The sequence below is a fragment of the Plecotus auritus genome, assembly GCF_963455305.1.
Source record: "Plecotus auritus genome assembly, chromosome: 8".
Classification (NCBI taxonomy): Eukaryota; Metazoa; Chordata; class Mammalia; order Chiroptera; family Vespertilionidae; genus Plecotus; species Plecotus auritus.
This window is the reverse complement of record NC_137782.1, coordinates 27245870-27272545: the sequence shown is the minus strand read 5'-3', so window position 1 is coordinate 27272545 and position 26676 is coordinate 27245870. Positions and strand designations below refer to the sequence as shown.

The following is a 26676-nucleotide window of genomic DNA, read 5'->3' as shown; positions in this document are numbered from 1 at the left end:
TGAACATATATTATGAATTTAGGCATATGAAACTAGTATCAACTCTTAAGTATAAACATTCAACATCAAATTTTCCTCTATCTGCTACAGAAAAGTCATAAGCTTTTAAGCACACAGTTGATGTTACTGAATAAAATGAGAATAGCAGAGGATAACAATAATTACCCATAGACAAAAATGTTTAAGATGAAAATTGGTAATGGTCCTAGGATCAAGTTGAATAGCCAGGTACTTGAGCTCCCACAGACAAGAGAAATCAGAGAAGAAGAAAACATGACATAAACATGAAATTAAAAATTAGTATTGTGCCCTAACCGGTTTGGCTCAGTGGATAGAGCGTCAGCCTGCAGACTGAAGGGTCCCAGGTTCGATTCCAGTCAAGGGCATGTACCTTGGTTGTGGACACATCCCCAGGAGACGGTGTGCAGAAGGCAGCTGATAGATGTTTCTCTCTCATCAATGTTTCTAACTCTATCCCTCTCTGTAAAAAATAAATAAAGTATATATTTTTTAAAAAATTAGTATTGTGACTGCAGACTGAAAGTGGAACAAGTAGAGTGTCAATCAGGACAGATTATATTGATTAACTCTGATAGGTCAAATGATAGCGCCAGCAATCAAAACACAGAGGGGAGTTGGATCCTGTTGTAAGCATGGCTTGTCCTCTCATATATTTTAACATTCTCTTTGGACATTGTTTTTCCATATCACAGCTATATGGAGAGATGGAGCCAGAACTATAGGACTGACCTTTAGACCAGAGGAAATGAATGATTTTATAAATATAAGTGTGAGTTGGTATGCAGAATGGAAAAGAAGAGGTTGGAAGCATGTAGACTGTAAGAAGGATCCTGCTGCATTAATTAAAGCATAAGGAGAGGAGGATAAGATTCTAGTCTTTAATCTGCCCCCAAACTTAATCTTTGCTCTGATACATCCCTTGGTCACCCTTTAGTCTTCCTTGTCTCCCTACTCAGTGTCCCTTATCTTTGCCCCATTCTTTGACTAACCTCCATCCTTGGATCAATTGTTTTCCTGACATCCTTTGTTCTCAGTTCACCATTCCTTCTGCTTTATTTCAAACTCTCTACCTATTTTAATGTTATATTTGTAACAAGCCAAACCTACTTGATTAATTTTCAGCTTTTTCTCTCTTTTTCTACTATGGTATGTGTTTTTGTCTTTGTTTTCACATTATCAAACAAAAGAGTTAAATATTTGCTTAAGAGTTCTTTCATCCCAGGAGACTATGTCTAAAACCTAAGGATCAACTCAACATAGGGCACTTGTATACAACCCCATTGCTTTAAGAATATGTTAAGATTTATAATGTATGTTAATTTTTAATATTTATAGAAGTCCAGAAAGTCAATAACATGAAAGAGAGAAGCCAAGAAAATGAAGATATATATCCAAAGCAAGCTTTATTCAGCAACAACAAAACACTGACTAAGGAGAGAAGTAAAACCTTAGAAGAAGAATTAAATATGGCCACAAACCCAGTGTCTTCAAGAAAAATATCTCATAAATGTGACTCATTTGGAACAAACTTGAAAAATGTTTCAGAATTAATTCTTAGTAATAGAATCCATGAAATAAAAAAGCCCAACAATTTCAATGGATGTGTATTCCTTGATACTATGCATGAGAAAACTCATACAATGAGCAAGCCCTGTGACAATGATCAAAAGAAGTCCCACAGTCATAATGATTACTTTAGTCAACATGAGAAGAATTCAGCTTCAGAACAAATTCTTAAATATAATAATTGTGGGAAAGCCTTTCACAAAAAGCAGCCTTTGTTACATATAAGAGAGTTCACACAAGAGAGAACCCCTCTGAAGGTAAAAAACATAGAACAACCTTCAAGCAAAAGTTGAAGTTCAGTGCTTATCTGAGAACCCTTAGGGAAAGGCAGCCACATGAATCCAGTAAAAACGGGAAATCTTCATGGGTAAAGCCAAAACGTACACATCAGAGAACTCACACAGGGGAGAAACACTCCGAATGTAATAAACTGGAGAAATCATGTAGCAAGAAGTCAAACCTTACTCAACATCAGAGAATGCACACAGGAGGAAACCCTGATGAGTATAATGAAAGTGAGGAAGCCTTGCAGAAGTCATACCAGACTCAAGATGAGATAACTCACAAAGGAGAGAAAATCTATGACTGTAATAAATGTGGGAAATCCTTCCATGAAAAGTCATGCCTTTCTCAACATCAGAAAATTCATACAACAGAAAAACACAGTGAGTGTAATGGAAGTGAGAAAGCCATAAAGAAGTCACACCTCACTCAAAACCAGAGAATTAACACAGGAGAGAAGATCTTTGAAGGTAGTAAGTGTGAGAAATCCTCCTGCAAGAAGTTGAAACTCGGTCAACATCAGAGAACACACTTGAGGAAAAGAACCAATAAATGTAATGAAAGTGGGAGGGCCTTAAGTAGTAAGTCAGACCTCACTCAAAATCAGAGTGTTCACAAAGGAAAGAAAACCTATGACTGTAATAAATGTGGAAAAGGCTTCCATAAGAAAACAGACCTTACTCAACATCAGAGAACACACATAGGGAAAAAACCCTATGAATGTAATGAATGTGGAAAGTCCTTCTTTGTGAAGTCCAACCTCACTGAACATCAGAGAACTCACACAGGAGAAAAACCATATGAATGTAACGAATGTGGAAAATCCTTCTGCCAGAAGTCAGCCCTCACGGTGCACCAGAGAACTCACACGGGAGAGAAACCATATCGATGTAATGAATGTGGGAAAACCTTTTGTGTGAAATCAAACCTTACTCAACATCAAAGGACCCACACAGGAGAGAAACCCTATAAATGTAATGAATGCTGGAGATCTTTCTGTGTGAAATCTAACCTTGTTGTACATCAGAGAACTCATACAGGAGAGAAACCCTACAAATGTCCAGAATGTGGGAAAACTTTCTATGAAAAGTCAGCACTCACAAAACATCAGAGAATTCACACAGGGGAAAAACCCTATGAATGTAATGAATGTAGCAAAACCTTCAGCCAGAGGTCAGCCCTCACCAAACATCAAAGAAGAACACACAAGAAGAAAACTTCTGTCAACAATCTCCATGGGCAGAAGCCTGCATGTACAAGTCAAACTTATTGAACATCAGCAAGTTTGCAGGGCAGAAATGCTAAGATGTCAACACATAGGGAAGTCTTTATCAATAGGTTATAGCTAATTGAAATGAGAGGATTAATATAGGAGTGAAACCGTTTGTATACTTGGAGTGCATGAAAGCTTTCAACAAGTACTCAAAGATGTTGAGGGAAAATATGTCATTTTAGGAATATGAATTAAAATGTTATTGTAGAAATATTGTTTAACTAGAGATCATATTTCAGATGTAACATCAAACCTGTTACAGAAAAGATAACAGAAAATATTCGGTTTTAAATGGAATGTGAAATGTGGAGCTATTGTAGCCAATTATTAACTGATATGTGAATTCAACTTGTTCATATTGTTTGTGATAACTTATTGCTTTTTATTTTTATTTATGTTTACTGTACTTTGATTTTTTTTCATTTTTACTTTCATCACTTTTTATATTTTGTTCAAGGTTCATATTATTTTTAAAAATACTAGGAAACAAAGGAAAATAATACAATCAAGAAAATCAAGAAGGCTAGGCCCAAATGATGAGTGGTGGAGATACTTGAAAAACGTTTTGAATGCAGAAAAATAAATGAAAGAAAAAAATCTTAACTATGATCCTCACACCAAAACATCACTTTTGCTAACATTCTAATGCAATTATTTCAAGCCTGTTTCTTGAAAATTAAGTCCTATATAATAAAAGCCTAATATGCTAAGTGTACGGTCATCCAGTTGGCCATTCAACCAATCAAAGCATAATATACTAATGATATTCTAAGGCCTCTCAACTACTTGCTATGATGTGAACTGACCACCAGGGGGCAGATGATCTGACTGGTAGGTTAGCTTGCTGCTGGGGTCCGGCTGATCAGAACTGAGCAAGACGGGTCAGACATGCCCTGGAGCCCTCCCGTGGTCCCCCCCAGGCTGGCTAACCTCCCATGTTCCTCCCTGTCCCTGATAGTGCACCAGTGGGGTCCCTCAGCCTGGCCTGTGCCCTCTCGCAATCTGGGACCCCTCAGGGGATGTCAGAGAGCCAGTTTTGGCTTGACGGCAGAACAGCTGGTCGCTATGATGTGCACTAACCACCAGGGGGCAGACACTCAATGCAGGAGCTGCCCCCTGGTGGTCAGTGTGCTCCCACAGGGACTGAGGCACTCCAGAGGCAGGCATGCGGAGTGGACAGGCCCGCCTGGGGGTGGACCCGGCCTTGCCATGCCCCTGCCACCCCGGCAGGGCTGAGGGGACTGGGCGCCACCATCTTGTGGCTGTGGTGCCACCATCTTTGAGGGCAGGGCAGTCAATTAGCATATTCCCTCCTTATTGGCTACGGGCGCCGCCATCTTTGAGGGTGGGGAAGTCAATTAGCATATTCCCTCCTTATTGGCTGTGGGTGTCGCCATCTTTTGCAATGGCGTGAGGGTCAATTAGCGTATTCTCCCTTTATTAGTTAGGATTATATGAAAAGACATGAATATATAAAGTGAATTATATACCATGGAGTTCATTGCAAGAATGCAAGGCTGGTTCAATACTTGAAATAAATCAATGTAATCCACCATATTAACAAACTAAAGAATAAATTATCTTTGGTGGCTATCACATGATCATATCAACCAATGAAGAAAAATCAAATTGACCAAGTTATTTGAAAGTCATGACAAAAACTCTCAGAAAAATAGGAATAGAGGGGAACTTGATAAACAACATCTGAAAAAGCCTACAGCTAACATTATACTTAATGGTGAAAGACTGGATGCTTTACTCCTAAGAGTGGGAACAAGGCAAGGATATCTGTTGTTACCATTCTTATCCAGCATAGTGCTGGAAGTTCTAACCAGTGCAGTAAGGCAAGAAAATAAAATAAAAGCATACACTTCAGCAAAGAAGGAGTAAAATTGTCCTGTTTGCAGATGACATGGTGATTGTCTAAGTAGAAAAATCCCAAAGAAACTAAAAAAATAAAAATCTCCTCTAACAAGTGAGTTCAGCAAGGTAAACATACAAAATTCAATTGTATTTCCATATTCCAGCAATGAACAAATGGCACCAAAATTTAAAATACAATATCATTTTTTTATTTTTTAATACTTTTAAAAAATATTTTTATTGATTTCAGAGTGGAAAGGAGAGAGATAGAAACATCATTGATGAGATAGAATTATTAATCAGTTGCCTCCTGTACACCCCACACTGGATGCCCTGACTGGGAATTGAACTGTGACCTCCTGGTTCATAGATTGATGCTCAACCACTGAGTCATGCTGGCCAGGCAAATCTTACTTTTTTTCTGTTGATTCATGTATTTATAATCATCTTGGCCTTGGGTATGTCTCCAGGTCAATTAAATTTGGTAAGATTTGATAATAATTGCAGCCATGGGTTTTCATAACATTGTTTCTCCCACAAGTTAATTATGTCCTTAGTCAAATAAATTGCCATTACAACATGAGAAATTTATCAAGTACTCTAACAAATTTACCAACTATAGGAAAACAAAACATTCAAAGCAAGTATTAATGTTTTAAATGAAATTCTATGGATCCAATGCCTGGATTAAAAGAATATGACTTAAAACATAACATTTTATTATTATGGTTTTTAAAAAACACAATTATATATCGGTCTTTACCTATATTAAGAAAATCTTGTTTACAGAGATTTATAGATTTAAGAAATTAATTTGACAAAAGATATAATACAATATCATTTTAGATTCAGGCTCTGTCCTGGCCCAATCAGGGTGAGGGCAGAAGGCAGCCAATTGATGTATCTCTTCACATAGGTGTTTCCTTCTCTCTCCTCCTCCTCCTCCACTCTCTCTCTAAAAAAGTTAATGGAAAAATATCCTCAGCGGTAAAGATGTCAATTCTCCCCATATTGATATCTAGATTTAATGCAATTCCTATCAAATTCCTGAAGGAATTTTTTGTAGCTATAGGCAAGATTATTCTAAAGTTTATATGGAAAGAGAAAGAAACTAGAAGAGCTAAAACAATTTTGAAAAAGAGGAATAAAATTGATCAGTTTGCTGATTTGAAGATTTATTATAAAGCTATAATAATCAATACCATGTGGTATTGATGGGTAGATAGACACATGATCAATGGAACATAACAGAGAACCCAGAAATAGACCCACACAAATATGCCCAACTGATTTACAAAGATGCAAAAGCAGTTCAATGGAGGAAGAAAGACTTCAACAAATGATGCTGGAGCAATAGGACATCTATAGGTGGGTAAAAGAGCCTCCACCTCTAGAGGAGGAGAGAATGGGCTTTAGAACTGGACAAACCTGACTTGAATTCCAGCTTTGCCATTTATCACTGTATGGTTTTGACTCGGTTATTAAACCTTGCCGAGCCTCAAACCCAAGCCTCATCCATGGCACATTACAGATGCTGGAGAAACAAGTACATGAATGGGCTATTTAACTTACGGAGGCAGTTTCCCAAAGTGGCCAGCAGGGGGCTCTAGTTACACATGAAAGACTCCACCATGTCTCTGCTCTGAAAGGTGCCTGCCTTCCAAACCACCTTCTCATTTCAGCCACCCATCTTCATTAACCCATATTAACGCATAGTGCTGGGGAGACATTTTTCACAGTTATGTGTGTTACTACGTTTCCATCAAAGAGTCAGAGCAGATTATTTTAATTATAATACCACTACTTCCTTGCCTGCTTTAATTTTTTTTTTTTTCTTATGGAATAGGCCTGCATTCTCAATAGGGCCAATATTGAACCCAAGGTGGTGAAAATTAGTCAAATAAATGTTCTTCCCCCCCCCAAAAAAAAAAATCTTATATATTACAGTGGTTTGTGGTCCTCAAAACACCACAGTACATAAACAGATATATGGTATATCTATGGTATTAAATGTTTATGGGGAGGACACAATTAGTGAAAAATATCTTAAAAGTCTCCTTGCGGGTGGGGGTTGCTACAACTTAAACTTGAACTCAACTGTTCCATTCTAATCATCCCCACAAGTTTCCCTTCTTCCCATTTCCCGCCCCTGCATCCCCAAGCAACCATGAATCTGCTTTGTGTCACTAAAGATTAGTTTGCTTTTTAAAGAAACTTATATAAACGGAATCAAACACTATGTACTATCTTTCTGACTTCTTTCACTTGGCGCAATTATTGTGAGATTCATCCATGTTGTTGGATGTATTAACAGTCCATTCTTTTTATTGCTGAGTAGTATTCCATTGTAAGGATATACACAATTTGTTCGTTCATTCATTTGTTAATGTCTGTTTGGGTTGTATTCAGTTTGAGGCTATCATGAATAAAGCTGCTATGTGTATTCATGTGCAAGTCTTTAAATGGACATGTTTTCATTTCTCTTGAGTTAACACCTAGGAGTAAAATTACTGGGTTGTTTGGCAAGTGTATGTTGCTCTTTATAAGAAAGGGGCTGTTAATGTCCCCTCCCCAGGCAATGGGGCCCCTTCCCCATGCCTCTGGGAGAGGCCACCTCGATTCTGGTTGCTTGCTCATGCAGCTCCCTGCTGCCACCTGGTCCTCCTCTGCTCAGTCCCAGATGTACTGGGGCCACCCATCCTGGCATGCTGCCGGGTCCATTGATCTTAGGAGTTGATTGATTTGACAGTATCCAGCTCATTGTGGATAGTTCTGGCTGCACAGCCATGTGCATGCCATGGTCAGGGGCCCATCCCTACCTGGGCAAGCAGCATACGCACCTTACAGAAAGGTGTGTGCTTCTATGCTGCAGGTGATGTGGCCTGGCTCCAGAACCCGAGGGACCCGAGTTGTGTTTTCCCCACAGGACTCGACCAAAACTCCACTCGGCGTCTTATCTCTAACCCGTAGGGCCTGCTGGCCAGATGGGCCAAGCCTGGGGGCCACGTGCACTGCAGTCTAGACCTGCGGCCAGGCTCTTTCCTGCTCTGGACCTCTCTCTGTGATGGAAGCCTTCATTCCAGGAGTCTTTCCAGGGGAGACTTCTTAAGTGATGCCAGATACCCACCCCCACGCTTTGGAGAGTGGGGAGTTGACAGCCACTTCCAACTATGCCAAGATGAGTTTATGCACCTCTCTCCAGAGAAGAGAAAACACACATAATTTCAGGCGTGGTGGAGTACACCTGCTATGGCACCAAAGTGTGAACAATACAGGAAAGGACCACGAAGAATATGAAAACCGTCCACAACACCACCATACTTACCACGAGAGGTGAGGATGGCTAAGTCTGTGGTGTTTCTTCTAGTCTTTTTCCTATGCGTATTACACATAGAAATGTGTGGTGTGTGTCTCTTCCACATGTTTTTCCCAATTTAACTTTCCGGATCAGGTGGTTGGCCACTTCTCAAGAGTCACAATATCTTACTCAGTTTCCAGATCTGAGCCAGTTTTAGGATTCCAGACACACGGAATGAAGGAGAGGCTGGCAGTGTGGCTCAGTGCTTGAGCGTTGACCTATGAACCAGGAGGTCAATTCCCGGTCAGGGCACATGCCCGGATTGTGGGCTTGACCCTCGGTAGAGGGGGGAGCAGGAGGCAGCCTAATCAATTATTCTCTCCCATCATTGATGTTTCTGTCTCTCTGTGTCCCCCTTCCTCTCTGAAATCAATAAGACATATTTAAAAAGGAAGGAGGAGGAAGAGGAAGAGGAGGGAGAGAAGGTGGCTCCCTAGAAGTCTGAAAGCTCGTGACAAATACCCATATGCCGGGGAAAGGAAAATACACAAACATCTTAAGAGCTATTGGCACAGGATCCAAGTTGGCCACAGAGAAGGAAGCACTGGGCTGGGTAGACCTCTTTGGATTCTGGAGGCAGCATGTCCAAACCTGGGACTACCACACAGATCCAAGCGCTGGGGGGAATGAAGGCTTCCATCACAGATAGAGGTCCAGAGTAGGAAAGAGCCTGGCCGCAGGTCTAGACTGCAGTGCACGTGGCCCCCAGGCTTGGCCCATCTGGCCAGCAGGCCCTACAGGTTAGAGATAAGATGCCGAGTGGAGTTTTGGTCGAGTCTTGTGGGGAAAACACAACTCGGATCCCTCGGGTTCTGGAGCCAGGCCACATCACCTGCAGCATAGAAGCACACACCTTTCTGTAAAATGTGTATGCTGCTTGCCCAGGTAGGGATGGGCCCCTGACCATGGCATAGCACATGGCTGTGCAGCCAGAACTATCCACAATGAGCTGGATACTGTCAAATCCATCAACTCCTAAGATCGATGGACCCAGCAGCATGCCAGGATGGGTACATCCGGGACTGAGCAGAGGAGGACCAGATGGCAGCAGGGAGCTGCATGAGCAAGCAACCAGACCCCCATTTCACCCACTGTTGCCTCTCCCTCTGCTTACCCCTGTGGCTGACTGGGATGAATGAGGGTCCCTCATGACCAGTCCACAGAGGAGGACGAAGCCTCCGCTTGGTGTATGGATGTGTTGCCCAATTTTGATGGTAAGTGGACGTGCGCATCCATTGCGGCCTGGGACCAGGGAGGGCTCAGATCCCTGAGGAATGAGCGTTGAGGTCACACCACCAAGTAAGCTACCAAGACCAGCAGAGGCGCTAAGGGTGAGGGGAATCTAGAAAGGACAGTAGAGAGGAGAGCTTTTCTGAGCAGCTGCCCCAGCTCAGCACCACCTACCTACCCTCCTCTTGTTACAAAGGCAAAATGAATTTCTTGTGTTTAAGCCACTGTGATTCAGGTTTCGGTTGCATGCAATTCTTACTAATACAGTATTCCTGAAAACAGCACATGTCTGGGTTTTGTTCTTTAATCTTATTTAGCAGACTTTGGGTTTTAATGGGACAATTCATCTCATTTGAGATTAGTATAAAATGGATACGCTTTATTTTATTCCTTCCACTTTAATCCAGGCTTACTATTTACTTTTCTTTGTTATTTCTCTCTTCTTTTTCTTACCTTTGCTGGCTTGACAACATAGCCATTTATTATCTTTTCTTCTTTCTTTCGGATTTTGGTATTCTATAGAATAGCAGTTACTTTTCCTTTTTAAGGAAGGCACGTTGGTATTTTCCTTTGCTGGCTCACAGGGGTGCACGTTCAGAATAAAATACATAATCACACTTATATCATCTTCCATTATATAAAAATGCCATCTATTTCTCCACATTAAGATGACCCGTTTACAATACGTTTACATCTCTGTGTCCCCAACCCCCAAAGAAATGTAAATGCTTTTATTCTCCATCTCCCCAAATACCAGATTGAGACCCTTCCATACTTAGAGTCCCGTATTATTAGTCTTTCCCTCAGGATTCTTATTCCCCCTCAGAAGTTGGTAGGTATTATTACTTCATTATTTGCTTCCAGTTGCAGATGAAAAATCATTGTTTGCTTTCAGTATTTCAGATAAGAAGTCCAATACTAGTCTCATTGTCTGTCTTTGTAAGTCACCTATCCTCCCTCGCTGAAAGCTGGGAAGCTTTTTATTTATACTTGGAGCTCAGTCCTTTTCCCAGGACGTGCCTAAAGGGGAGTATCATCTATATATATAAAAGCCTAAGCGACCGAATGACCGGAAGGACTGGAATGACCAGGACAACTGGTCAACCAGTTGCTATGATGCACACTGACCACCAGAGGGCAGGCACTCAATGCAGGAGCTGCCCCATGGTGGTCAGTGTGCTCCACAGCCAACCTCCCGTAGCTGGCCAACCTCCTGCAGCCCCTCCCCCTAGCCGGCCAGCCCCCGTTCGGCCCCAATTGGGACAGGGCCGGCCAGCCCACCTCCTGTGGCCCTTCCCCCAGGCCGGCCAACCTCCCATGGCCTCTCCCCCTGGCCGGCCTGGTCCGATGGATCCAGATTGCTGGCCAGGCTGAGGGATCCCACCCATGCACAAATTCGTGCACTGGGCCTCTAGTATTTTGTAACTTCTGTTTGGAATTCAGGGAGCCCTTCAAATCTTCAGATCAAGTCTTTATTGGAAAAATTTCCTCCACTATTTTGTTTAATTATTGCTTGTCTTCCATTTCCTTCATTTCATGAATTTCCAACATTCCAATAATAATAATAATACTAATTCCAATACTGAATAATTTAAATACACAAGTATTTGGTCAACTACGTCATTTCCTTGGACCTCTTCTATTTCACCTCTCATAATTCCCATCTCTGTGGATTTCTGATTTGTGTGTTTTATTTCTCTATTTGGTGTTCCAGGTCAGGCTTCAACAGTGACCCTCCTGTCCCTTGATTCATCTCCTGAGAACTTCAGTGTGAACACGAGATTTTCCCTTGATCCAAAATGTGTGTGTGTGTGTTAGTGAGCGTGAGTGTGTGCACAATGCACCTACAACTCCTTAGGTGTTGTTTTCATCATCGGTTGCTATTGAGGGTGTCCTCTCTCTCCTCCAGGAGGTTGTGCTCGCTGTTCTCTGAGATGTGCCAGTTCTTTCTCCTCTCACTCTGAGGTCCCCGTGTGCACGTTGGCATCTTCCTTTGCTGGCTCGCTGGGGATCTGTGGCAGAGTCAGCTTCCCGAGTAATGGACAGCGCAGCAGTCTTGGCGCTCTGGGTCTGCGGCGCCCCAGCTGGTGAGTTGTTGGTCCCAGAAGGACTCCCTCTGCACTCTTTCCCCTCAGCCGGCATGTTCTCGGGGAAGAAAGGCTTTGACACATTTATTTACTCCCCCGCAGCTTTCTGAGCGCCAGAGCAGTGAGCCCCAAGCACAGCATGTGGGCAGGTGCAGCCTCTCCCTCAGGAGCTCCTTAGATTTTCATAAGTCAAGTGTTCCCAGATTTTCCCACTTTCCTTCTGACCATCGCTCCTGGGCCTAGACCTCTGGTCCTCGAGCTCTTTCCGGACCTAGAGGGGGAAAGTTGCTCTGCCAACTCCCTCCTTCTGGACCTGGGAGATGCACTAGATCTTGCTTTTGCCCTAAACCTCAGCGCTTGCTCAACAAAGGTTCAGGAGCTGGTTTTAAATGGAAGGATGTACTCAACCATCTCCCCAGAATTCTTAGAGGAAATTTTATTATATTCCAAAAGGCAAAACATACCACAAGCCATTTCACAGACCACAATGCAAGAGAACTGGAATTCATCAACCTGAAAAGCCAAATAATCAAACCAAAACCTCACCTCCAGCAAAACTCTTATAGACACAAATATCCAGAATCTACTCTTTTAACTATCTCCTCTCGGGTCAAAGAGAAAATCAAAATCCAAATTATAAATTATTTCTAGTGACTAGCAATGAGAACACAAAATATAAAAATCTATGAGATTAGACCAGAGGAGAATTCAAAGGAAGGCATGCAGGTTTAAATAACTGTCTTAGGAGAGAAACCAAGATGGCGGCATAGGTAAACACCTAAACTGCTGCCTCGCACAACAATTTCAAAACTACAACTAAAAGACAGAACGGACACCATCCAGAACCACAGGAAAGCTGGCTGAGTGAAAATTCTACAACTAGAAGGAAAGAGAAAAGCTCACAGAGAATTGGAGGTACGGCAAAGGGTCTTTATGTGCGCAGAGAGGAAGGGCGGCTGAGAGCCTGGCTGACTTTCTCTGGCGGAAGGGGGAAGGAAGCCCCCGACCGCACTGAACCCCAGTTCTGACTGCACTGAACCCCAGTTCCAGGCGAGCCCCTGGGGACCCATGCTCTTACGGGGGGAGTCTGGACTCTTGGGCGGAGACTCGAGCCGGGGAAGGCAGAAGTCTAAAGGCGCACGCGTGCCAGTGCGCACAAAGGCTGTGGAGGTTGCCACAGGCTTTCCCTAGTGGAAGGGAGTCAGAGGCTCCTGACTGCACTGAGCCCCAGTTCTGACTGCAGTGAACCCCAGTTCCAGGCAAGCCCCTGGGGACCCACGCTCTTTTGGGGGGAGTCTGGACTCTCGGGCGGAGACTCAGGAGCCGGGAAGGCAGAGTTCTGAAGGCGCGCACGTGTGCGCAAGGGCAAGGCTGACGGGAAGCCAAGACTGAGACTCCACCCCATCCAAGCTGAGCACAGAGGCTATTGCAATTTGGCAAGTCTAATCCTATAAGGCTGTCTCCAGCACCGAACTTCTCCCAGCATAGACACAGTTGATCCTTACAGCCAACTGGCCTGAAGGTCAATTCTTCCCAGTGATACCAACAACAATAAAGACTTAATTACAACAAGGCTGTACACACAGTCCACAAAAAGGTGCACCAAGAGTGTCCACCTCAGGTTAACTGGGAGGCAGACCCACTGGGCCATATTGGAAACCTAGCACACAAATCTACCCTACCAACTCAGGGAAGCAGTGAAAATGCGGCGTCAAAGAATCAGATCACAAACGAAAGAAATGGAGGAAAACAAACGACTGGATATAGAATTCAAAACCACGGTTATAAGACTTTTTAAGAATATCCTAGAAAAGGCCGATAAATATAACGAGACCCTCAAAGATATGAAAAAGGACCAACTAGAAATTAAACATACACTGACTGAAATAAAAAATATTATACAGAGACCCAAAAACAGACAGGAGGAACACAAAAATCAAGTCAAAGAATTGAAACACAAAGAAGCAAAAAACACTCAACCGAAAAAGCAAAAAGCAAAAAAAAAAAAATCCAAAAAGTTGAAGATAATGTAAGAAGACTCTGGGACAACTTCAAGCATACCAACATCAGAATTATGGGGGTGCCAGAAGAAGAGAGAGAGCAAGATACTGAAAACCTATTTGAAGAAATAATGACCGAAAACTTCCCCCACCTGGTGAAAGAAATAGACTTACAAGTCCAGGAAGCGCACAGAACCCCAAACAAAAGGAATCCAAAGAGGACCACACCAAGACACATCATAATTAAAATGCCAAGAGCAAAAGACAAAGAGAGAATATTAAAAGCAGCAAGAGAAAAACAGTTAGTTACCTACAAGGGAGCACCCATACGACTGTCAGCTGACTTCTCAACAGAAACTATGCAGGCCAGACGGGAGTGGCAAGAAATTTTCAATGTGATGAATAGCAAGAACCTACAACCAAGATTACTCTACCCAGCAAAGCTATCATTCAGAATTGAAGGGCAGATAAAGAGCTTCACAGATAAGAAAAAGCTGAAGGAGTTAATCACCACCAAACCAGTATTATATGAAATGCTGAGAGGTATTCTTAAAGAAGAGTAAGAAGAAAAAAGTAAAGAGAAAAATTATGAACAACAAATACTATCAACAAGTGAACCTAAAAATCAAGTGAATTAAAAACCTGAGGAACAGAATAATCTGGTGAATATAATAGAATCAGGGGCATAGAAAGGGAGTGGACTGATAATTCTCAGGGGGAAAGGGATATGGGGGGTTCATGAAGAGACTGGACAAAAATCATACACCTATGGATGAGGACAGTGGGGGGGACGTAAGGGCAGAAGGTGGGGTGGGAAATGGGTGGAGGGGAGCTATGGGGGGAAAAAGGAGAAATAATTGTAATAATCTGAATAAAGATTTATTTAAAAATAAATAAATAAATAAATAAATAAATAAATAAATAAATAACTGTCTTAGAAAAACAAACAAAAAGATTTAAAATAATGACAAGCTCCCAGGTAAAGATAGCTGATTGGACATTCAAGTTTAATTTTGCTCACACTGAGACACCTATTAAAAATAGAATACAGGGATTTTATTTCCACCTTTGTATTTTGTACCATTTTAAATCCCCAAATAAGGCAGAAGAATGTTACAATCAACATTTCTATATAAACCATCTGGATTCACCTATTGTTATGATTCTTTTTATCTCTATATCTCTTTGTACATAGTACACATTTGTTTCTGAATCATTTAAAAATAAGTTACTATTATTATGACACTTCACTCTTAAGCATGCATCTCTTAATCATAAACACAATCTCCTATTGTCATAGTTGGCTTCCTTAGAAGAAACACTCTGAAACAAAGATGTGTGTGTGAAGGGCCCTTGGGACCAACATCTGTGAAAGGGAAGGAAGGCTTGGGCAGAGTGAGGAAGTGGGCTGAGATAGAGTCAGTAAGAGCATCAGCCCGCTCTTTGAGGGGCTCTGAAGCTATGATGGCACTTCAGAGTTGTGCGAAGTTGGCATGAGGGGAGCTGAGTCTTTACAGCCCCGAGTGACTCGGTAATTGGACATGGGCTGCCCTGAGAAAGGGCTTGACCTTAGGTGAGGCAAGTCTCTTCAGCCCAGGCACACCCTGAAGAGGGCTGACAACTGAAGACTATTTGCTGGCAGTGACTCCAGCAGCCATGGGAATAAGTCCTCACTCCTGACGGGCGATCTGGGCAGGGCATCCAGTATCGGCTACAGACCACCCCTTTGCCACGCAGTGCCTCTTCCTCCATTGAACTTCTAGGGGCTACTCCTCAGAATTCCAATGGGCACCCTCCCTGAAGGAAACTTGTAAGAGGAAGGCTGCAACCCCAATGCATCTGGTCTCAGGGCCACAATGATACGCATGCTCTGTCAATGTGTTTGGGATTCAAACATTGGCTTTGACCAGGGAGCAAACGAAAAAGCAGGAGAAGCACTATTCACATCAGACAAGTTAGACTTCAAGATAAAAATTCCAAAGTGAATAAAGAAGTGCATTGTTACTGCACAATTCATGAAGAGCATGTAATGAGCATAAACCTTTCTGCCCCGAGCCACAGAGCAGGTAAATACAGAAATAAAAATTATTAGAAATAAAAAGAGGATCTCATGAAAACACAACTTCAGTAGGAGGCTTCACGATATCTCTTTTAAAATTAGTTGCTCTGATAGGGAAAAATATATCTACAAACTCAAACAAACAAATAAACAAATATTTCTTCAAATACAGAGTATGCATTTTATACATACACAAGCATTTACCAAAATTTATCATCTGATTGGTCATAAGGAAGCCCTTGGAAAATTCAATAAATTAGATATTTCATAAGCTATCTTCTGGGCTCATCATTCAATAAAGAAAAAGAAGTAAATCATTTAAAAGGTTGCCAAAATGTGCCAATTACTTGGAAACTCAGTATAAGAAACACACTGTTTGGTAACTCTTGGATCAAAGGAGAGCAAAAGTGAAATTCCAAATTATCTAGCAAACATTAGGAGACTTCTTGAAAAAATGTATGGGGGATGCAAAAAGCTATACTCAAAGGAAATTTTATAGCTTTAAGTAACTTTGCCAACAATGCAAAGAACCTAATACTTGTACCTGAGTCAGTTTGAGCATTGCTCTGAATTTGTAGCCACACCCTACAGCCCACTCTTCTTCCCCACCTCTGTTACCTCCTTATGCCCTCTGTCTTCACACATATTGCCATAGAAGTTGATTCTAATGATTAAGCAGAAAACAAGTTTATTAAAGGGATATTGAGTAGCTCACAATATTGCTGTGAGGGCTAAAAAGCCAGACTCAAGGTTAAGCAGTGCCCTAAACCATACCCAGTGCTGCCTGATGAAGGAACTGCCCACTGCTGTCACCATCCCTCCAATGCCAGGACCTTGACCTTGAAACCACTGCTGGGACTGCCACCATCAAAGCCCATTGCCTGAGTCACCTGGGCCTATGGAAATGGAAACTCCATGCAGGACTCGATTCCCCATGTAGCTTCCTTCCCATTCATTCCACGAAGGTCAAACACAATCTTAATAGTGAGGGACGCTGGGAATTCGAGTTCTGATTAGTTTCTCCAAACACAAAAGAGCTACTCAAAAGATGATGGGAAGTGATGAATAAGACAGAAGTCTATTTCAAGTAATAAAATAGATATACCCCTCATGAGGCAGATAAAAGATAAGTGCAAGAGAACAAAATGTGTAAGAAATAGTTCTGGCATAACTGATTATCTGGAATAGTGCCGTTTGATAGAAACATAATGCAAGCTGTGTACATAATTAACATTTTTCTGGTAGCTATATTAAAAAGAGTAAAGAAAGAAATATGTGAAGTTCATTTTAATGTTTTATTTAATCCAGTATATCCAAAACATTCTGGTTTTACATGTAATCAATATAAAAGTTATTAATAAGGAATTTTACTTTTTTTTGTCTTGGAAATCCGGTGTATGTTTTAAACTTACAGCCCATTTCAATTCAGAGCAGTCACATTTCAAGTGCTCACTAGCCACATACGGCTAGAGGCTACCACATTGGAGAGTGTAGAGTGAGAAGAAATAAAATCGAACCCTGTTTCATGTCATTTACACAAAAATAAATTCCAGCTGAATCAATGACTTAAACCTAAAAAAATAAAGCCACGAAGATCTTAGAAGTAAACATACAACACTATATCTACTGAGCACTCAATGAGATCTTTCTGTCCATCTACAACACAGATGGCAGGTACAGGGTTAATATCTATATATACAAAGAGCTTTTGCAAATTCATATCAGAATCAGAATGGTCAGAAGCTATCACTAGACTATTTTTTTTAAAATCCAAACGCAGAATAAACCTAAAAAGATGTTCAGCTTCCCCAGGAGTCAGGGAAATACAAATTAAAAAACAATGAAATATCACTTCATTCACATCAGACTAGCAATTTGGGAGCATGATAACACCTGCTACAGGCTGGGCAGGGACTGTCTTCATCACATCACAGTAGTTAGGACCTCGTTGGAGAGCAATCTGGCAACATTTATCAAAATAAAGCAGCTCCATATATTCTTTGAGCCAGCAATCCCTCGCTTGAGAATCCAGCCCATCGAAATAAAATGTATGTAGATCATATCAACAGTGATCATGGTGGCAATAAAACCCTACAACCCAAGTGCTATACCCATAGGTAGAATGGTTGAATCACTTGTGGTACATTTATATCATGGCATGTTGTAACGCTATTAACAAAGAATGTCTTAAACGTCTATGTACTGACTTGAAGGAGCTTCCATCTTCCATCTCTGCAAGATGCAAAGAAATGGCCCAGCCGGCATGGCTCAGTGGTTGAGCGTCAACCTATGAACCAGAAGGTCATGGTTCAATTCCTGGTCAGGACACATGCATCATTGATGTTCCTATCTCTTTCTCCCTCCCCTTTCCTCTCTGAAATTAATAAAAAGGTATTTATTAAATGATGCAAAGAAATGTACAAACTATGATTCCATTGTTGTAAGAGACAGGGAGAGAAATCGACTTAGGTATGTATATATGTACATCTTATTTTATGAGCATAAAGGAAGATAAGAAGGATATAGTCACTCAGCAGGCAAGATTTCCTGGGGAGAGGAGGAGAAGCAGGTGGTACAGATAGAAAAATGGAAGGGGAGGAAAGAAAAATATGAGACTAGGAGAAAAGTAAAAAGGGGGAAAGGTTAAAAGAAACAACTATTATTTCAAGTAAGGATGATTTTGCAAAGTTATCATGTGTGTTTGAAAAGGGCAAGCATTTTTCTCCATATTAATCTATTCCATAAAGCTTGTAAATCATGATATTCAAATCCTCACAGCTCCGCACTGGATTTTCCTAACTCCTAGTTCTGTAGATTCCTGTATATTAAAGTTTCCCACAAAGCTGTGGATTGGTTGTTTTCTCCTGAAATTCTATCAGTTTTCATACCAGAGATCTCAATCCTACATTACTAGGCACAGGCAAGCATAAAGGCTACACTCATTGGTAGGCTGAATATCTTATCAATATATATTTTTGTCTTTTCAAATAATACTGATTATTTTTGCCTTGAAATCCCTTTTGCCTATTGCTACGATTGCTTGCACCACTTGCTCCCCCTTTGCTGGCATTTGCCTGATGTATCTTTTTCTATTTCAGTATTTTTTCAGTCTTTATTACTCTGTTTTTGCTGTCTCATAAAACAGCATACACTTTGACAATTTTACTAAATTCAAGTCTCTGTTTTTTAACAGTGAATTTAATATATTCACATTTTTTATTATTACTAGAGGCCCGGTGCACGAAATTCATGCATGTGGGGTGTGTGTCCCTCAGCCCAGCCTGCACCCTCTCCAATCAGGGACCCCTCAAGGGTTGTCCGACTGCCCATTTAGGCCCGATCCCGGTAGGATAGGGCCTAAACAGGCAGTCGGACATCCCTCTCACAATCCAGGACTGCTGGCTCCCAACTGCTCACCTGCCTGCCTTCCTGATTGCCCCAACTGCTTCTGCCTGCCAGCCTGATCACCCCCTAACCACTCTCCTGCCAGCTTGATTGATGCCTAACTGCTCCCCTGCCAGCCTGTTTGCCCCTAACTGCCCTCCCCTGCAGGCCTGGTCACCCCCAACTGCCCTCCCCTGCAGGCCTGGTCACCCCTAACTGCCCTCCTCTGCAGGCTTGGGTCCCCCCCCCCAACTGCCCTTCCCTACAGGCCCAGTCGCCCCCAACTTCCCTCCTTTGCCGACCTGGTCACCCCTAACTGCCCTCCCCTGCAGGCTTGATCATCCCCAACTGCCCTCCCTTGCAGACCTGGTCCCTCCCAACTGCCCTCCCCTGCTGGCCATCTTGTGGTGGCCATCTGTGTCCACATGGGGGCAGGATCTTTGACCACATAGGGGCAGCTATCTTGTGTGTTGGAGTGATGGTCAATTTGCATATTACTCTTTTATTAGACAGGATAGAGGACTGGTGCATGGGTGGGGGCCGGCTGGTTTGCCCTGTAGGGTGTCCTGAATCAGGGTGGGGGTTCCCTTGGGGCGTAGGGTGGCCTGGGCAGGGCCTGTGGTGGTTTGCAGGCTGGCCACACTCCCCAATGAGCCAAATGGAGGCCCTGGTATCTGGGATTTATTTATCTTCTATAATTGAAACTTTGTAGCCTTGAGCGCAAGCCAGGGCAGGCCAAGAAGTTTGGCTTCCTCCATCACCGGGGAAACCCAAACCTCCTGCTTGCTCTGTGGCCGCAGCCATTTTTGTTGGGATTTATTTATCTTCTATAATTGAAACTTTGTAGCCTTGAGCAGAGGTCTGGGCCAGCCAGGGCAGGCGGAAAGCTTGGCTTCCTCCATTGCCAGGGAAACCCAAGCCTCCTGCTTGCTCCATGGCCGTAGCCAGCTTGTTTGGGTTAATTTGCATACTCGCTCCTGATTGGCTGGTGGGTGTGGCTTGTGGGCGTAACGAATGTACGGTCAATTTGCATATTACTCTTTTATTATATAGGATTGCCATATTCACACATTTCTTCCCATTTACCATGCACTTTTCTACTGGATAGGCTGTTTTCATGTTTCTTTTTCATCCCTCCTTTTTAAAATAGTTGATAGCATTTTATTTGTTCCCAATTAATTTGTCTTCTAATGACATGGAATATATATATTCTTTCTCTTCCTATTATATGTATATTTTTGAAACACATAATTAAGTATATTCTTAATCAACATCTAGAGTTAAATAGTATCTTTATTTTCCTACTACATAGAATGAAAATTTTAGCATGCTATTACTTCCCTCTCCTTCCTCCTTTCCAAACTGCAAGCCTCTCCATCCCATGTGATCATCTCAAACTTTAGTTAGTCATTAAAAGAAAAGATATTTATTTTAGACTTATAAATAAACGTTGCTGGTTTCCTTACTTACCTCTGCTTCTTATACCCCATGTTTTCTTCCTGGATTCATTTGCTCTTTTATACCAGTGGGTTCTCAAGCAGAGGCTATACCACACCCCTTTCTAATGTGGGGTGTTTTGTGTTGTCACAGTGAATAAGGAAGGATGCTGCTGGCATTTAGTGGATTGCATTGTGTGGGTCAGTCTTACACAATAAAGAATTGTCTACCCAAATGCCACCAGTACCCTACTGGGAAATGCTATTCTACATGGACTGTGAGTTTAAACTTTTGAAGTCCATTTGTGTCTTAAAATGTCTTTAAGATGCTCTCACATTTGCTTGATAGCTTGGTTGGGTAAAGAATCCTAAATTCACAAGTATTTCACCAGAGAACTTTGAAGATAACATTCTGTTGTCTTGCTTACAAAGTTGTAAATGAGAAGAAAGATTGAGGTCAATCTTATTCTCATTCCATCCTTGATCACTTTTTTTTCCCCACTCTGGAAGCTTTTAGGATTTCTTTTTTATTCTTAGTGTCCTGAAATGTCATCACCAGGTACTTAGATGTAGGTTGTTTTACATCCTTTCTGTCACAGGAATTACTTCCTAGGTCCTCTCAATATAAGAGCTTTGTATTATATTGAATTATAATAGCAGTCAGCTATCAGACCCAGCAGGGGTTACTTGAGCCTCCTGTGAGACCAACTCTCTGCCTCTGATAGAAAGAGAAGAAAAATGACTAAGTTCCAAATAAATTTCTTGAATTACTGCCTCTCCTTCCTCTGTTTTCTTCTCTCATTCTGTAGCTCACATTAAGGGACAGTGGAACTTTTGTATCTGTCCTTCATGTCTCACAACACTTTGTTCAGACTTTCCATTTATTTATTCTTTTGCACTGCATTCTGGGAGAATTCCTTAGTTTGATCTTCTAGTTCACTGATTAACTCTTCCGTACATTTTGCTATTCAACCCATCTATTGAGATTTTTTATTTTAAAAAGAATTATTTTTCTTTTAAAAAGAATCAAACTTGGTAGTTTTTAAAACCTGTAGGTGCTTTAAAAATTTTGATGCAATAGTCTCTTTCATTTGTCCAAGATATGAATGATGCCTGTTCTATGGTCTGGTTCTGTTTGCTCTCTTAACTCAGATTCATCATCTGTTAAACAGGAATAATAATAATACCTACCACTCAGTGTCACTGTGATGATTAGAGTTAACATAACATGATACCTGGCACATAGTGCACTAAAATACCTATTTAATGAAAAGACAAAGCAAAATAATATATATAGAATACCTGGCACATACCTAGTTAGCGCTCATTAAGTGGAAGCAAATTACTATTATTATCATTATCCTCATTTTCAGTATTCGCTGAGACAATGGCATTCAGGAATTTTACATTCTTGTTTCAATATGAGAACACCACCACCCTTCCCACCCCCAGATCCACGACATGGACTGCTTTGTGACTTTGCAGAGGCACGAATTTGAACTACAAGTTCCAAGGCTGGTGAGTAGGAGTGGGAATGTGCCCAGCATCTGTCTCCAAAAACGACTGTATGATTCTATTTAATCCATGAAGCCAGTTAGCCCTCACCACCCACCCTGAAAGACAGACATCATTACCCAGTTTCATAGGAGGATAAACCTGAAGAAACGACAAGCTCTAGTCACAAGGCCGTGGGCTAGGCAGTCAGACAGATGGAGTTTTCTGACTCAAGAAATGAATTCTCTGAGCCTCAGTTTCTTCTTCTGTATAATAGGCCTTACAGTTGCCTTTTTTGTCAATTCTTTTGAAGTGCCACCTATCACTCTTCTCTCAATGCCAGTACAAATGCACTGTGGCCCCTTCCAAGAGTTAGAGCCATTCAGAGTGAACTTTCACCACATTTCACTACTTCCTTGTCCCTTCTTTCACCAAAGGCACCAGACTTTGCTGGGAAATCAGCTCATTGTGTGCGCCTCCGCCCCCACCACCAGATAGGGAGCAACTTGAGAGAAGCACAGGAGGCGACAATAAGATGACTTCCCAAAAATCTTAGAAAAAAGGCTGCCCTCTGATAATAAAATGATAAAACAAACAAACAAAAAATGGGATGGAAACAGAGATTTAGAATGTCACCCGTGTGGTTATTAAGCTTCGGTCTCTCTGCTCCAAACCCACCTTGCCATCTCCTGCTTTGTGATGCTGGGGCTGGGCTTCCTAGAACTGCTGTGTGGCTTTGCCAGCAGCTCCCTCCAAGTCTCTGCTAATGGGGGTACTCGTGGGAAGCTGCAAGCCTGGAGGAGGAAATGGACTTGCTCCTTCCTGTTCCCATGGGAGTCCTATGACCATCACCCCAGCACCACTTATTCACCTTGGCAGGTGAATCCAGTTCAGTTTTCCCCACATTTGCAGAGAGCCTCCTTATGCCCCTGCAGACACCAGCGCAGGCTGAGCAGCAGCCCCTCCTCAGCTGAGCTCCTCACAGCTCCTCCTCTGAGCTCAGAACCCCAGCACAAGCTGACCAGTGACCCCCTCAGAGGGCTGAGTTTCAGGAACCTCAGGACTTCTCTAAGTTTTAAGAATTCCAATGTCTTTCCTTTGTTCCTTCGGCCTTAGAGACGGTGGGTAGATGCTTCCTGAAGTCACTAATCTGTGAAACCAGAGAGTCCTTTTAATCCTTCTTTAGATCCCTACTTAACAATGTGATCCTAGTAGACAATTCCTTATATTGATTTCTCTCTTTCAAATACCTGGTGTCATTTCTATCTCCTGGCCAGACCCTATTCAACACATCCCCTTAAAGGAGTAGACCATCCCCCAGGACAAGAAGGGACTGTACACCTGAATGCAGGCATAAAACCTCCAAAGGAAGAAGGTGTCCTTCAAAAGGGGTTAGTCAGCCATAGAAGCCTAGATCAATGAGAGTCAGCAGCACAAACCCAGCAGGACATCCTCAGCAGTGACAGAGGGCAAACCATCACCATCTCTAGCCCTGATCACAGCAACCAAGAGAGATTTTTTTCAAAATTTAAATTACATCGTGTTATTGCCCTGCTTACAACTCTCTAATGGGTTCCCAGTGCACATAGAACAAAAGTGAAACTCTTCACAGCAGAGCTGACAAGGCCTGCATTGGCTGCCTTCTTCCTCACTTCCTCTTCCCTTTGCTTTTATGATCCAACCACCCAGTTCAAGCCAGGATCTCTCCTACCTCCAGATCTCCCCACGTTGTTGGAACACTCTACCCTCCACCCTTCACCTGGAAAACTCCTATTCATCTGTCAAGTCTCCACATCATCATCACCTCCTCAGAGAGAACCCCCATGATCATGCAACCCTTCTGCTTTAGCTGCCAGAATGTAGAGAAGTGAACCTAATCATTTTCCCATAACATGCATCACAGTTCGTAATAATATATCTGATTTGTCTCATTTTTGTTTGCTGTCTATCTCCCCTATGGGGCTGTGAATGCTCTGAGGACAGGAACTACATTTGTTTTGCTCACCACTATATAACCAGTGGCTGGCTTACATTGAGCACTCAACCAATGTTTATGAAAAGAACAGATAAACTCTTGTGGGGGGGGGGGGCAGGCGGTCTTCCTACAATAAATAGGAGCTTCTCCAGATGGTCTCCTCCCCCAGCCAGACCTCCAGGCCTTCTGGAAAGAGTGGGCCTTCATTTCTTCCATGATGGCTGCCTCAGCTTCTCAACAAATAAGCAGGTGCTCTGGCCAAACCAGTTCAATAAAACTCATATGGGTGCCTATAGGAGCAAAGAAACCCCTAGCCACCACCCAGGCTCTGATCTCTTGGGCCAGGCTTACAATTAGAGGGATATAGGCAAGGGATGGTGAGACAGAGGGGCCCTGCGTTAGCAAGGTTCCCTCCCCCTCTTCCCTCTCCCCTCCCCCCTCTGGCCCCCAGACACATAAGCACACCCACACTCAGAGCTTTAGATGTTGGAAGATGATCTCCCATGCCAACAGAAGGCGCTGGTCTCACAGGAGGCTCAAGTAACCCCTGCTGGGTCTGATAGCTGACTGCTCACCATGGTCTCCAGTCCCTGCCCCCCACTTCCATCTCTCTCCAAGCCTCTACTCACACAAATATATGATAAGCCCAGTTCCTGGAAGAACGATCTTCATAAATTAAGTTATCATGAGTTATGTGAACCCCCCAACCTGCAAGAGCCCATGCTAGACTGGCTGTCTGCCTCCTGCCCTTTGCTTCTTGCTTAAAGAGCCAAGTCACCATGAATTTTCTTAATGATACGCTATGCGCCTGTGTTAGTCATTTTTCTTCTCTTTCTAGCAGAGGCAGAGAGTTGTCTTAAGGGAAACAGCACAAGGTTGCGGAAAAGACCCAGGCCTTGAAATTAGACAGAACTGGATTTGAATATTGGCTTTGCCATTCCACCAAATAGACCTGGGGAAGTGTCTCAATCTTTCTGTGCCTGTTTCCTCATCCTATATAATAAAAGCCTAATATGCAAATCAACCGAATGGTGGAATGACCGGTCGCTATGATGCACATTGACCACCAGGGGGCAGACTTTCAATGCAGGAGCTGCCCCCAGCCTGCAGGCCCCAGGCCCGCCAAGGTGGGTGCCACAGAGGGAGGCAACCGGCTGTGGTGGCGGGGGGCGATGGGAGGGGAGAGGCCAGGGCCGGTGAGCAGGCAGTGCCAGGCTGGCCAAGGGAGGTGCCAGCGGGGGACTGCCTGTCACCCCACAGATCAGCCCTGATTGCCAGCCAGGCCTAGAGACCCTACCCGCTCATGAATTTTGTGCACAGGGCCTCTAGTTTGTATAATAAAGGCAATAAGATTATGTACCAAATAGGAATGTGAGGATCAAATGAGATAAATCATGTAAAGACCTTAGCACAAAGTATCATATAGCCAGCCTTCATAAGTATTTTAAAATAAGAACAATGTGAAGAATGAACTGCCCAAGTATATGGTTTTCATTGAGTAGAATAAAGAAAAGGACAGATACTTTGGAGTCAGCCTACTCATATTTTGGGTACAAGCCAGGCTGTGTGACTTTAGCAAACTTCTTTGCACTTCTAAACCTCAATCTTCCTCATGCTCTGTAGGAAGCTGACAGTTTTAAATGAGTTGATATATTTAACAGTCCCCAGCACAACTCATTAGATACTGGTTCTTTTTCTTTTAGCACATAAGCATAGGTTTTGACATTTATAAGCAACCATATCAGAAATCCTTCTTGTAATTTGTTTATTCAATGATGCAATAAATAAGATACTGATCACATATTATGTACTAGATATGCTCTACAACTACGTGCTGGGGTACAGTTAGGAACAAGACATTCAACCTTCCTGCTGCTGCAGAGTTTACAACAAATGTGGAAGTCAGAAAACAAAACACTAATATGTCATCAAGTGCTATGAAGAAGATTAGAGCCAGCTAAGGGAACAGGGTGGGGTTAGAGGGGCTGGATTAGAGAAAATAGAGTAGTCAGGGAAGACTTCTCTGAGGAGGTATTAGGGCCTGACCTAAACAAAGTGAAGACGTAAGCCATGTAATGATCAGGGGGAAGAGCATCCCAGGAGAGGGAATAGCAAGTACAAAGTCACAGAGGTAGGAAGAAACTCTGTTTGAGGAATTAGAAATTAGACCCATAAGATTCAGGCAGAGTGAGCTAGGGGGAGACCATAAATAGATCAAGTCAAAGTAGTCAAGTGCCAGGTGAGCTAAGGTCTTGTAGTCCATGGTGAAGATTTCACCTTTCTGAGCCCCCAGCATTCTACAGACGGGCCATATTACAGCTGAGGTGGTGCTGATGGGAGTGACAGAAGCACTGATGTTAGAGGAGTAAGGGGATAACTGCAAGAGCAAAATTTCTGAGTAGGTGAGATGAGATGGAATCTAGGGTACCCCTGCAGGGTTGCCTTTACAGAGGATCAGAGGAGGCACATTTATGGTAACAGGAGAGAAGGCAGAGCCCTCAGGTACTGATGCAGATAGATCGGTGGATTTGGCAATGAGAAGAGGAGATGGTTTTCTCCTTAATGTTTTTGTTTTGTATTGTTTTTGTCAGAGAGATAAGAAGGCCATTAACTAAGAGTGAAGAGGTGAAGGCAGAAGAGAGGAGAAG

General features: G+C 42.6%; 1 protein-coding gene across 4 annotated transcripts in view; it reads left to right on the top strand.

Moving 5' to 3' along the window:
- Positions 1 to 26676, top strand: part of LOC308256152 (zinc finger protein 510-like) — a 38364-nt gene extending 11688 nt beyond the window's left edge. For 3 of the 4 annotated variants that reach the window (XM_080684217.1, XM_080684215.1, XM_080684216.1), the window contains exon 5: positions 1357 to 7445. In XM_080684217.1, coding sequence (XP_080540343.1) covers positions 2066 to 3142 — 1077 coding nt within the window. In that variant the 5' untranslated portion in view covers positions 1357 to 2065 and the 3' untranslated portion in view covers positions 3143 to 7445. Of the gene's footprint in view, positions 1 to 1356; positions 7446 to 11502; positions 11681 to 26619 lie in introns of those variants that run through there. The other variant, XM_080684218.1, reaches the window with a different exon arrangement.